Below are 14,456 nucleotides of genomic sequence, written 5' to 3'. Positions count from 1 at the left end.
ATTCCTATTCAATCAAGGTCAGGGTCGAGATTGCGAAGGTCAGTTGATAGTGATACCAGGAGCAGTTTGCCGAAATTCGCCAGGAACAAAGGTGCCGCCTTGACCACGCCCAAGTTCACGAGGAGCAGTAGCAGCAGCAGTAGCATCAGTAGGCCTAAGTACGCCGACAGGCAGAGCCGCTCGACCGGCCTCTGGAGGCCGAAGTTCTACGTGGCGGCCAACGCCTCCTCCGGCGAAAACGAGCGTCAGAAGCGGGAGGACGGGACGCCCGAAAAGGGAGATGGCGTCGCCGCCCACGGACCCCGAAACGAGACGGAAACCTCCGGCGGCGGCGGCGGGAGAGACGCCTCCACCGCCGCCTCCGCCTCCGCCGCCGACGCGCCATCTTCCGGCGGGAGCGCGGACCCGTACGAGAACGAGATCCAGACGGGGGAGGGGGAGGAGGAGAAGAAAACGAAGAAGAAGAATAGGAAGAACAAGAAGAATTGCAAGAAGAGGGGCAAAGCCTCGAAGAGTAAAGGGAATGGAGTGGTCGAGGAGGAGGAGGAGGAGGAGAAGGGGGAGGTGGACGAAGAGGACCTCAAGTGCAAGTCGAGAAAACCGAAGAGGAAACTTGATAAAGCCGAGAGACAGAGGAGGAAGCAAGAGAGGAGAGAGAGAAAGAGGAAGAAGAGAGAGCAGAAGCGCAAAGAGAGGGAACGCAAGAGACTCCTGAGAGAAAAGAAGAGGCAGGAGAGAGAGAAGAGGCGATTAGGAGGAGGATCGGGGGAAGAAGAAGGAGGAGGAGGAGGGAAGGAAGAAGAGACCCCCAAATTCCGAAATGGAACGACAGAAGAAGAAACAGCAACAAAAACATCACCAACGAGCACAACAACAGCGTCTGAGATTCTAGGTAAGATTCGCTGAGAATGCAACACCGGAAATGAATGATTCATCACAAGTAATATTCACTAATTATCTAAGAAAAGAAAATGTTTGATTATCCAACTACTGGAGTCCATCATTATTTGAGTTTAATGAATATTTTTTCTATAAATAATGTTCGTTCTCTCTAATGAACTGAGACATATCAGTAGTTCTCTTGGTGTAGGTACATCCATGATTCATTTTGGAGTAGGTACAGCCACACTCCATTCGGAGAAGGTATAAGGTTCAATGGTTCATGTGGAGTAGGTATATCCATGATTCATTTTGGAGTAGGTATAGCCACACACTCATTTGGAGAAAGGTATGAAAATTCAATGGTTCGTGTTGAGTAGGTATATCCACACTCCATTTGGAGAAGCTATAAGGTTCAGTGGTTCATGTGGAGTAGGTACATCCATGATTCATTTTGGAGTAGGTATAGCCACACTCCATTTGGAAAAGGTATAAAGTTCAATGGTTCATGTGGAGTAGGTATAGCCATGATTCATTTTGGAGTAGGTATAGCCACACTCCGTTTGGAAAAGCTATAAAGTTCAATGGTTCATGTGGAGTAGGTATAGCCATGATTCATTTTGGAGTAGGCATAGCCACACTCCATTTGGGGAAGCTATAAGGTTCAATGGTTTATGTGGAGTAGGTATATCCATTGTTCATTTAGTGAGTGTATATGGTTCATTTGGGTGTATCCATTGCAAATTTGGAGTAGGTATATCCACGGTTCATTTGGAGTAGGTATATCCATACTCCATATGGAGTAAATATACCCATAGTGATTTGGGGAAGGTATATGGTTCATTTAAGTATATCCATAGTTCATTTGGAGTAGGTATATCCACAAAACATGTGGAGTATATATCCAATTTTCATCTGTAAATTTTATGTGGTTCTTTTGGAATCAGTATATCCATATTCCATATGGAGTAGGTATATTCATAGTATATCCACAGTTCATTTTTGGAGTAGGTACATTCATAGATTACCATTGTAGGTCATTTGAATTGCTGAAGTATATAATTCTAATGATTTCGTTAATCTTTGCTATTAAAATGTGTATTAAAATGCTATTGAAATGTGCAATATCAGTTTAATTTTTTAAATAACTAGAATTTGTTTTGCCTTTCTTTGCAGGAGAGAAAGCACAAGATCCATTTGAAGGCGAGCCGTGGGATGGCTACTCTCCTGACCTGTTTTGGGAAACTGATATTGCTGCTGGTATGTAATTTCTCTCTCTCTCTCTCTCTCTCTCCTCCTCTCCTCTCTCTCTCTCTCTCATTTTAGATATGTAAAAGAATAAGTTTTAAAACCATTGTTATATGAATGTGATACTACATCACACAAGTGACTAAATTTAGCTTAAGTAAAGTATTACCAATGGCAGAAATAAAATTAATTGTATAACGAAATTAACGTTGAAAGAGTTAAACTTTTTCGACAAATTAAAAGAACACATTACACGATCCAATTTCTTTCCATCCACTGCATTCAAAAAAATGATCCTTTTAAATGACATTCAACTTCAAGTAACATCTCTCCATTTATCTCCTATTTTTCCTGTAGGCTCGTCTGCCCTGAAGGAGGTGTCCGCGGGGCCCCCTCTGAACGTCACAGATCCTCCGAAGTGGCTGGAATTGGTCGTGGCTGTGGACAACACGGTCATCGACTTCCACGGCGAGGACGAGGTCGAGAAATACGTCTTCACTCTCTTCAACATCGTGAGTACCCTCTGCAGAAGCTTTCTGTTAAGCTAATCATTGTGATGGAAAAGTATCTTACTTAGTCCTTGTGGGGGGAACCATTGGTGCGTTTTTGAAGTTTACAGGGGAAGCTGAGCTTGCCAACAGTTGGCTAAGCTTTTATAGTTCTTGAAGTTTATTGAGGGAGCTCATCTTGGAAGTGACTGGGTAAAAAAGCGTTTTTTTTTATTTTTCTTGAAGTTTATTGAAGAAGTTGATCTTGGCAGTAATTGGCTAAAACGTGTTTTTTGTATTTGAAGTTTATTAAAGAAGCTAATCTTGCCAGTAATTGGCTAAGCATTTTTATTTCTTGAAGTTTATTGAAGAAGTTGATCTTGGCAGCAATTGGCTAAAACGTGTTTTTTTTTTATTGTTTATTACAGAAGCTGATCTTGCCAGTAATTGGCTAAGCATTTTTATTTCTTGAATTAGCTCATTGAGGACGTTGACCTTGCCAATAATTGGCTAAGTTTTTGTGTATTTCTTGAAGTTTATTGAGGAAGTTGATTTTGCCAATAATTGGCTAAGCTTTTTTATTTCTTGAAGTTTATTGAGAAAGTTTATCTTGGCAACAATTGGCTATGCTTTTTTATTTCTTGAAGTTTATTGATGAAACTGATCTTGCCAACAATTGGCTAAGGTTTTTTATTTCTTGAAGTTCATCGAGGAAGCTGATCTTGCCAACAGTTTGCTAAGTTTGCTTTATTCTTGAGGTTTACCGAGGAAGCTGATCTTGCCAATAACTGGCTAAGCTTTTCTTATTTATTGAAATTTATGAAGGAAAATGATCTTGCCAGCAATTGGCTAAGCTGTTTTACTTCATTCTCCTCCAGGTAGCTTGTAGGAACTCTTGTAAAATTATGATATTTTTTTATATTTTTTAAAGCTCTATGAAGAGTTAGTCTTTAGTTTTATCCCTCACCCTCGTCCAGGCATCTCTGGTACTGACAAGACGTCAGTGATACTTTCAAGTTCGCAGATAAGTTAGCCACGATTACAGTTTGTTCTTCGTAGGATTGGGTCTGGTTTGTACTGGAGTTGGTGTCCAGTAAGAAATACCACTCTTCATTGACACATACGCCCTTTAAACCGTCTGTTTAGGAAAGCCTACTTCTGGTCTATCTGAAAATTCCATTAGCTGTACATTCTGTAGTCCAAAGCCCATGGTCCACCTTCCCACAGAATCTTATTAAGACAGAATGGATAGTCATTAAAAAAGACAAAACGATGCAAAGAAAGTATAAAAAAGATAAGTAAATAAATAAATGAATAGATAAATAAGTAAATAAATAAATGAACTGATTAACAATTGCGTTCAGAGGTGAATACAAACTCCCAAAACTACGCTGGTTTAGGTAATTATTTTCAAGATCACTTTATATTCCTCTTTCTGTGTGCCCTTCGTTCCCCACCTGTTCACTGGCTTTCGAATTCCCTCTCTCCTCTCTTCTTCTCCATTTCCTTCCATCATTACTCCCTTTTAAATACCCTCGCAGAATGCACGCGAGAAATACTGTGGAAATGTAATTAAATTTTGAAAGAAACTTACGTGGGTGAGAGTTATGGCCCGTGCCTGAATTCAGGTACTGCCGGATCCGGATCTGGTAAAAAAGATTTTTAATTGCCTCAATTTCCCTGGGAATAAAAAAAAACACAGCGAGAGTTAATTAACTCTCGTGATTAGTCTCCGCGATAATTACTGAACCAGATCTTTCATTATTCCTTAATGTCCGTCTTTGCTGTAGTTAATTACTGTAAGAAAAAGCGTGACGTGTTGGCAGCGGGCGTGCATGGTAATCTAGAAGACTTATTCACGTCAGACATATACAGGCATACATACATATATACGTACATAATGCATAGAAACGTATATATATACATACGAAGATATATATATATATATTATATATATATATATATATATATATATATATATATATATATATATATATATATATATATATATATATATATATATTGTCTGTAAGTTTAAGATATCAAGATCATATTCCATTTCACTGACCCACATCCTTCGTGCTACTTTGATTACCTTTGCTCCTTTATATCTCTCAATATCTTTCGCCACGGAGCGTAAAAAATACTCTGCGAAACCTGGCCAGCGTTCTCCACGCATGAGCTACACTTATCAATAAAGTAAACCTTTGATATTTGTTCGCTGACGTGGGAATGGACACGCCTATCAACTTCACGGGCTTGTTAAATCGATTTTGGACGCCTACCAATATTCTCCTTGCTAGAGGCCTCAGTTTGGAGCGCTGTAACAAATATCTTTAGGCTCATGTTCCTTTGATGACTGGGGCAGGCGGACACGCTTTTCTTGATTATTGCAGGTACACAGAAATGGTACACGATTCTGAACTCGTTATTTGACTGCATAACGCTCTCTTTGGTGGCACACTTTGGGCAGTTGCATTGCTTCATTTATTTTGCGTGCCTTGAATCTCTCTCCATTTGGGTATCCAGTTTCTTCAGTTATTGGTGATTATTTTTGCTCTTCATTTAAGAACGAAGATCTCCTGTCGTCTTCAAAGTATCCCCTAAGTGCAACTCCTTTCATTCCTTTTACTGTACCTTCGTTCATATTCTCTTTTTTTCCATCTTGCTTTCCACCCTCTCCTAACAATATTTTTTCGTAGTGCGACTGCGAGGTTTTCCTCCTGTTACACCTTTAAAACCTATTTGCTCTCAGTTTCTCTCAGTGTTGAATGATTTAGTAGGTCCCAGAGCTTGGCCTTTAGCCTAAATTCTATATTCCATCCCAGCTTTAAAGTATAATACTATTCATAATCATTTGCAAATTAAAATGTTTCACCTAATCGTCCTCTTGCTCTGTAGCGACGCATTGAGATCTCCAGGCCTGTACAAGGTCCGCCATTTAATTTCTTTCACTAAATCAAAAAGGCAGATAAGATCGAGTTCCTCTTGTGAATGGTGTGTAACACGACCTTTACGGATATTCCTCTTCCCTCTTCCTCGTACTCCTCTTGCTTGGTGGTCGTCCCGACTTTATTTTTCTTGTTAGATTTATTGCGTCCATTCGCCTGTTCAAGGCAAGAAGGCGATCATCATCATCGCTCTTGCAAATGAGGTGGTGATTGCGTAGAGGTAATGTCTGTTTTCTTCTTTTTTTTTTTAACTGCGTTGTTCCTCCTTTCTCTTCTCTGGTTCTTCGATGTTTTTAGTTGGTGGGTATGAATATGTTAGGAATGGCAATCACAGATTGGGGAAGAAATACATTCAAGGCATTCACATACAGTTTCATGCTCCGTCTTTTGGCTTTTTTTTCAGGTTTCAGAGTTCGATATTGGTCTGTTATCATAAGAATAACAACGTAATTCTTGTTTTTTTATGTATTTTATTTTTTGGGGGGGGCCAATTTTCGATATTGATCTGTTATCATATCATAAGAATAACAGTGTACTTATTTTTGTTAATGTCTTTTTTGGGGGCCGATTTTCGGTATTGATCTGATATCATAAGAATAACAATGTAATTCTTGTTTTTTGTCTGTTTTTGAAGGCTTATTTTCGATATTGATCTGTTATCATAAGAATAACAACGTCATTCTTGTTTTTTTTCCGGGGGGTGGCTTATTTTCTACAGTATATTGGTCTGTTATCATAAGAATAACAATGTAATTCATGTTTTTTTTTCTTTTTTGGGGGCCTATTTTCGATACTGATCTGATATCATAAGAATAAATGTAATTCTTGTTTTTTCTTTTTTCTTTTTTGCGGTGCCTATTTTCGATATTATTTTCTTGTTTTATTTTGGATGGGCCGGGGCGGGGGGACGACTACAGAACCACCTTCTGTAAGATTTCAAGATCTGTAGAAATGAAAATCACCTTTTCTGATAACAGTGACCGTAGGATTGGAGAGAATCCTTGTTGTTTATCAGCCTGTAGTCGCTCTCAAATTATTCTTGAAGATATTGTGCTTCATTTTTCATATCCCTGAGATTTTTTAATTTTATCGCCATAAAAAATTTTAACTTAGTTTATTCCTTTGTTCTTGGTTGTTATTATCTTTATACTTTTTTAGGTCTACGAAACGATTAAAAATTTGTATCGGGGAGTGATACAAGGAACATTATGTCATGGACTGTGACTTACTGTTAAGCATTTTTCAAGGAGTGTTATTGTGTATATTTTTTACTGTTTTTTTTTTTTTTTTTTATTTTAGACGTCGTAGGTTACTTGAAAAATACGAAATCATTAACGTGAAATTGCTTCTCATTTTGCATTTCCTTCAGCCTTGCCAAAAAGTTGAATTATGAAAGGTAGTTTCAGCGGATGCGCGCCCTACCCTAAAACTCGAAACATAAGGAGTTCCCTCTTCAACCTTCGCATTTATAACCCCTTTAGTCCTACTAAAAATTTTCATAGTCTATTATCCTGCGCACCTTCCGTGAATAACAAGCCCATACCCAAAAAGAGAATGAAAGAATTAAGAAAAAAAATATATGCCCATTCAACCCTCGGAATCTTTATCATCATTATAATGGAAGTGACACGGACCACCCTCGGGAACTGCAGCTTATTTTGGATATCGCAAGCCAGCAACATCTTCCTCACCCTCCCCCTCCCCTTGGCCTGGCTCCACCTGTGCGCCCAAATTTGGTACACCTTATGCTGCTTGGTCCGGACCCTCAGCCAAAGATGCTTAGGACTCCCCGCTGGGCAGTCGTTTAGTTTAACGCTTCCTGGACTCGGAGAGCCCTCGAGTTTCGGCCTAACAGGTCGTTTAGATGAACTAGGGACGTTTCCTTTGTGATTAGGGATTGGTTAGGGTCCTTTAGGATCGATTAGGAAGGGGAGATGACTGGGGGGATCGTGGATCGTATCGAGATGCGGATGCTGAGAGAAAGGTCTTGACGGCATTGGATAAGATGCCGTGAGATTTCCTATATTCTGAAGTCTTCATCAAAAGTGATTTACCCTAAGCTCTCCCATGATTTAATTCGTATGTTTCTATCTTAAATTAATCCCTCTATTCCCCCCCCCACCCCCGGGGGGTAGTGCCGTCAGTGCACCTCACGCTGTGCACTGCAGGAATTACTTAAGGTTCTTTGTGGCGTCCCATCGGCCTCTAGCTGCAACCCCTTTCGTTCTTTTCGTTACACCTCCGTTCGTATCCTCCATATTCTTCCATTTTACTTTCCACCCTCTTCTGAGAATTGTTTCAACTTTATTTTCAGTGCTGAATGCTCTCAGAGGTCCCAGTGCTTGGCCTTTGGTGGAAGTTTTATATTCCTAATCCTATTAATCCCTTTGTTTAATAAAATTAAACTTACGTCAGCAAAGATGTTAGTTATAAGTATGGATGCTGGGAATAGTCTTCGACGTTATTAGGAAAGAACAATGAAATTATGTAATTGTTTTGAATGGTTAACTTGCATATAAGGTTTTCCTTTGTATTTTTTTTTTTGTAATTTTATAGTAATCGATTCGACTATCTGCGATAAAATAACATAAAATAGTCAGAATTTTTGCTTGTTAATATTCGAGTGTTTATGTTATTAACTTAAGTTTACTAACACTAATCCATGCGAATAGATATTTAACTGTCTTGCAAATGCACTTTTAACTCTTCGTCTGTGACTGCGCTTGCCGAACATGGCGCCGAGTTAAAGATAACATCATCCCCATTTCTCGCATTGATGTTAATCTCTTCATTCCCGACATCAGACTAACATCAGGAACGACGTTAGTTGAACGACAATGCCTTAGGAATTTTCTCAACTCTCCGTCTGCGCCTGCGCGTGACCGATTTTGGTGAACCGAGATAAAAATTGCATAAAGTAAGGTTCGCTTCTTATCGCCCGGCTAAAATAAGTGTCCAGAGTGCCCCCTTCCGGGTACCACCCCTTCGGAGGGACCCTTCCCCTTCCGAGGGACCCCTTCCCTTCCGAGGGACCCCTTCCCTTCCGAGGGAACCCTCCCCTTCCGAGGGACCGTTCCCTTCCGAGGGACCCCTTTCCTGACGAGGGACCCCTCCCCTTCCGAGGGACACCTTCCCTTCCGAGGGACCCCGTCTCTTCTGAGGGAACCTTTCCCTTCTGAGGAACCTTTCCCTTCCTAGAGACCCCTCCCCTCCGAGGGACCTCTCCCCTTCCGAGGGATCCCTTCCCTTCCGAGGGGCCCCTTCCCTTCCGAGGGACCACCCCCTCCAAGGGATCCCTTTCCTTCCGAGGGACCACCCCCCTCCAAGGGATCCTTTCCTTCCTTCCGAGGGACCCATCCCCTTCAGAGGGACCCCTCCCGAAGTATACCCCCACCGAGTTGAAAGAAATATTAGTTATTTACCTGTCTGATATCTATAACAACCGACACCATTAATGCCTTTATACTCGAGCGAAATCGTGCTTGTGGGATTTGCATAGATGCCAGACGCCAGATAAAAGGGAAGCGACTGCGTGCAAGCAATTGTTTTAAGGAAATGGCCCATTTTTTCTCTTATTTTGCACCTTTGAATGCGGATTTGAGCCAACTCTGTTATCAGTTATGCTGCGATGGCATCTTTGTAGTACAGGTCTGCCTTTGCCGGGTTTTTTCCTTTAGGAAATGGAGAGCGTATGTGTGTGTGTGTGTGTTTGATAGATGATCGTCAATTTCTTTTATTAATACAGAACCCAAAACTCCAAAAATACAAGTTCGACTTCACCAAAAATGCCCTAAGATATTATCCCCATTTTTCAATACGGATTAGAATCGAGTTATTTTAATTATCAGATGACTTAAATGATTTCAAGTACTTTTCCCAGAGACGAAATTGGCCGGCTTCACAGAGGAGCTTATTATTATTATTATTATTATTATTATTATTATTATTATTATTATTATTGTTGTTGTTGTTGTTGTTGTTGTTGTTGAAGGTTACTGTACAGAACTGTCTTCTGTTTCTTCCTTGATGTAACCTGCCTCTTATCAAAAGGCAGATTATTTCACTCCAGAGGCGTTGCCCTTTGGCAGAAACCTGTGTCCTCCTGTTACTGAATCTAGCCGCTGTCGGCTATTGATGGACCTGAATGTGTTACAGATATTACTCCATGTTTATTTATATTTGTCAGAACATTCTGCAGCTTCGTCAAAATATCTTCGAAGTTGGTCAGAATGCCTGAGCTGTTTAGAGTCTTATAAGTTTGATTTCACTATCTGGAATAAATGCGAGTGTAAATCTTGTGTAATATTTTCACAATCTTTCTGTTTAATTTCATCTTGTATAAATATTTGATAGAATCTTTCAAGATATCAAAATTCATGTCCCTAGACCTAGCAAGAGGGTTTCTCTCGGACCAGAGATCCCGTGAATAAAGAATACACGTCTGCAAAATGTTTTGGAGATCTTCGTCATATTTCCTATGAGATACGATCTTTATTTGTAACAAATTCTCGCCGCACCGAACGATAGTTTTGAAATCAGTTGTTCACACTGGCGTTTGACTGGTTTATGATCGGATACCTGCGGAGTAGGCCTACCATTTAATAATGAATTTTGACAGATTTTGTCTGTTGATTATAGGCTTGCAGGTTTTAGGCTTAGTAGGCTCGACACGACAAAAACTACACATTTAAATATTTCAGGTTTTGCTTAGCGTTTTAACCTACCTACTTTGTATGTATATATATGTATATATATATATATATATATATATATATATATATATATATATATATATATATAATATGTATATATATATACATATATATGTGTGTGTGTGTATGTGTGTATGTACATTAGATACATAGATAGATAGATAGATCAGTTATCAAGCTACAAATACCGTTTATTTCATGCAGTATATTTGATATTAAATGGTATTTATGGCTAACATTTGTCAATATAAAGGAAGTCACCCTGTGTGTGACAAATATATATATATATATATATATATATATATATATATATATATATATATATATATATATTATATGTGTCTGTCTGTCTGTCTCTCTGCACACGTTAATTCGAGACGAACCTTTCTACTCGCTCAAGATTACTTTGCATACCACTACCACTCCTAAGCCCCACAATCACAGAATATGTTCTGTATTCTCCCCTGTCAAAAGTCTAGAGCTTTCGCCAATGTCAATAAGAGACAAGGCTCTTATTTTTCCCCTTTGATGAATTCTTCTCCCGTAACAGGAGACGCTGGCAGTGAATAATTGGAGGGGGAATAGTGAAGTACTACTCTCATTACTTATCTGCCCTTCTTTCATTTGGGAGTTAATGGAAGAAATGGGATATTGCTTGGTCGTAAGACTTTCTAGGTTCAATCGTCTGTAAAGTAGACTTATTTTTATAAGTTGCACCTTTGTAAGTAAGGCTGAGATTAAACTAGGAATCAAGTGCAGAGGAAAGGGTGGTAAAAGGACGCTTTTTTTTTCAATGGGTTTGAAGTTTGGTGTCACTTTCATTTTACCCTTTGACCTAGTCTGCAAAGTAAACTTATAAAATTAAGTTTCACTTTTTTTTAAGTAAGAACGAGCTTAAACTAGAAATCAACTGCAAAGGAAAAGGTGGTAAAACGGGTTTTTTTTTTTATTGGGTTTGAAGTGTGGGATCGCTTTCGTTTTACCTTTTTGCTAATGGATGTTTTGTAATAGTTATTTCTTAATTTATTTTTCTTTGAAGATTTGATTTTATTTTAATAGTTTTTTTTTTTACAATTCTCTCATTTTTGGCTTCTTTCCACCTTTTTTTATTTTGTACTTTTTTGGACGTAGGGTCAATTTTTAGTTTTTCCTCTTAGGAATTTTGCATCCGGGGTCATTTTCTTTCAAATATTCGTCGGTTTTTTTTTTATAGATAGAGATTCCATTCTACATTTTCCTTTGATTTTCCTGGTACCTAAATAGCTGAATATACTTCAAGGTTGAAATATATCGTGATGTCAAATCGATATATATCTATTCTTTTGTAAAAGAATTTTGTGTTTTTTTTTTTAACCAAATGAAAGCCTTTAGTAGTAAGTAACAGTTGAAAGATATCGTATATCAAATCTTCAGAGCGTGTTTTTTTCATCGCTTGTAATTAACTAGTGCGTCAGGGTAGAAATATATCATGCATTATATCTTCGGTAAGAGTGAGTGTTTTTTTTTTTTATTTTTTTTTTTTAGTAACCAACCGTATCATTAGACGATAGACTTAGCTACGCGTCTTTCAAAGAGTGCGATTGGTCAAGAGGTACCTCCTCTCTACCTCCCTCTCCCTCTCAGAGGTAGTGGCAAACCTCTTTCAGAAGACCACAATGACCAAATTATGGACCGAGGAAGAATGATTGTCCTTCTTGACGTGTTTCCATTTTCGTCGTTTTTTTAATATTTTGTTTAATTTTTTTTTTTTTTTTTGGTTTGGTACTTCTTAGGTTATATCATGTGTGTGGCTGTTCATTCTTTTTCGTCGATTTGTAGTTGTTTTTCTGTTGTTGTTTTCGTTGTTGTTTCTCTCCGACGTTTTCTCTTTTTACTTCACAACTTTTTTGAATATATATATATATACATATATATATATATATATATATATATATATATATATATATATATATATATTCCTTCGGAGGAAATTATATTGTTTCAACTTTATTTTACTGATTAATCAGAATGTGTTCGTTGAAAGTCACATTTTTTCTCACGGTAATTTAAAAGAACTTTTGTTCTCTTAACATTTTCTTGAGTGTTCCAATTTTCATCATCATTTTCCGCTTAACATTTGTCTCCGGTAATGATTCCTCCTCCTCCTCCTCCTCCTCCTCCTCTTCTACTTCTTCTTCCCACTGCTGTCTTCATGAAATCTCTCTCTCTCTCTCTCTCTCTCTCTCTCTCTCTCTCTCTCTCTCTCTCTCTCTCTCTCTCTGGCCTGTCTTTAGCAATTGTATCATTTTTCGTTTAACATTTGTCTACAATTCTTGTACCTCTTCTTTTTCTTCTGCTGCATCCTGCAATCTCTCTCTCTCTCTCTCTCTCTCTCCTCTCTCTCTCTCTCTCTCTCTCTCTCTCTCTCTCTCTCTCTCAAGTGTCTTTAGCAATTTTGTGTTTTCCGTTTAACATTTGTATATAATTCTTTCTACTTTCTTCTTGTACTTCTTTTTCCTCATCCCACTGCAGTCTTCAAGAAATTTCTAATCTCTCTCTCTCTCTCTCTCTCTCTCTCTCTCTCTCTCTCTCTCTCTCTCTCTCTCTCTCTCTCTCTCTTCTGTCTTTGTAATTTCTCAATTTTCATTTTAACATTTTCTATAATTCTTCCACTTCTTCATCATTTCCACCACAGTCTTCAACAGAAATTCTCTCTCTCTCCTCTCTCTCTCTCTCTCTCTCTCTCTCTCTCTCTCTCTCTCTCTCTCTCTCTCTCTCTCTCTCTCTCTCTCTCGCCTGTCTTTAGCAATTTTATCGAGCACCCCCTTCATTGACCTTCCCATCGTAAAAGTCGTTTGTAACACAAGAATCTGTGATTATCCTGTTGTAATCGTTCGTGCATAGAAAATCCCTTATTTTTTTAATTATTTTTTTTGTCTAGCCATGTATCAGATCCATTTCCTCTCCGTGTCCCCGACTCGTTGGATACAGTGGATACATAATTTGGGATACAAATCTCTGGATACATATTTGGGAGTCGTGATTAATTCATCTAGAAATTAATCGGCTTGGTGTTCGTGCGTGACTACGAGGTGGCATCTTAGACTCTCGGCCGAATTAAGGTGTTGCACAACCGATCTTGACTCGGATTAGGCAGAGAGAGAGAGAGAGAAAGAGAGAGAATGGCTGGTGGAAGGTTCCTCACGCCATGGGGTTAGTGATTTTTTTTTTTTTTGAGAGACCCTCCCATTTCTCATGATGAAATGGTAGTAATATTATCTATCTCTCTTTCTCTCTCTCTCTCTCTCTCTCTCTCTCTCTCTCTCTCTCTCTCTCTCTCTCTCTCTCTCTGGGCTGTGACAACTGTCAATTAACCAATAGGCGAATTATTTACTGCTTTAATAAGCAGAAACGTGCTAAAATTGTCTTTCCTCGGTATACGATCCCAGCCGGAGCGTTTGTAGGTAGTCAGAATCTCTCTCTCTCTCTCTCTCTAAATATATATATATATATATTATATATATATATATATATATATATATATATATATATATATATATATATATATATATCAATAATAAACGTATGTATATAGTATATACAAAACTAAAATGCTCACTAAAAGTTACAAAGAATATCCACTAACGTAAAAAAAAAAATGTAATAAAAAAATAAATATAATAGTAGGGTCTGCCCCTCTGTGTATTGCCGGAAATCATCCACTTCCGGCAAGCACCATCTAGCCACTTCCTGTCCAATCTTGGGTAGGGTATCTTGGGTCATTTAAAAATTCCTTAAGTAATTCTAATAACCCCATAATAATTTTGTTATGGATATTAATTTTTTGGAAAAATTTATTTGAGCAATAAGATAAATGGGACGGGTATTTTTATACCCTCTTCTCGCCGAGACCAGATGAAAGCAAGAAAAAATGAAGCAAGGGTGAAGAGTGATCCTTAACCACAAAGAAGGTACAAGGTATATCTGCTTCGTACAAGAAAGCAGGTTATAAGATTCAAGAAATGCATTATTATTATTATTTTTTTTTTTTTTTTTTTTGTCTATCACAGTCATCCTCTTCGACTGGGTGTTTTTTATTGTGTGGAGTTCCGGGTTGCATCCTGTCACCTTAGGAGTCCATCACTTTTCTCACAATGTGAGCTTTTTCCAACAGCTCGGTCTTCTGCATGAGTCCCGGA

General features: G+C 38.5%; 1 protein-coding gene across 1 annotated transcript in view; it reads left to right on the top strand.

Annotated features, from left to right (window-relative positions):
- The window catches only part of LOC136834048 (A disintegrin and metalloproteinase with thrombospondin motifs 3-like), a 192,413-nt gene that overhangs the window by 78,151 nt on the left and 99,806 nt on the right, over positions 1-14,456 (top strand). The window contains 3 exon segments of the mRNA XM_067096305.1: positions 1-892; positions 2,056-2,139; positions 2,485-2,639. Of these exon segments, the coding sequence (XP_066952406.1) occupies positions 1-892; positions 2,056-2,139; positions 2,485-2,639 (1,131 nt within the window).

The sequence above is a fragment of the Macrobrachium rosenbergii genome, chromosome 53 (assembly GCF_040412425.1).
Source record: "Macrobrachium rosenbergii isolate ZJJX-2024 chromosome 53, ASM4041242v1, whole genome shotgun sequence".
Lineage (NCBI taxonomy): Eukaryota > Metazoa > Arthropoda > Malacostraca > Decapoda > Palaemonidae > Macrobrachium > Macrobrachium rosenbergii.
Note: the sequence above shows the minus strand (reverse complement) of the source record. Positions and strands in the feature narration are given on the sequence as shown.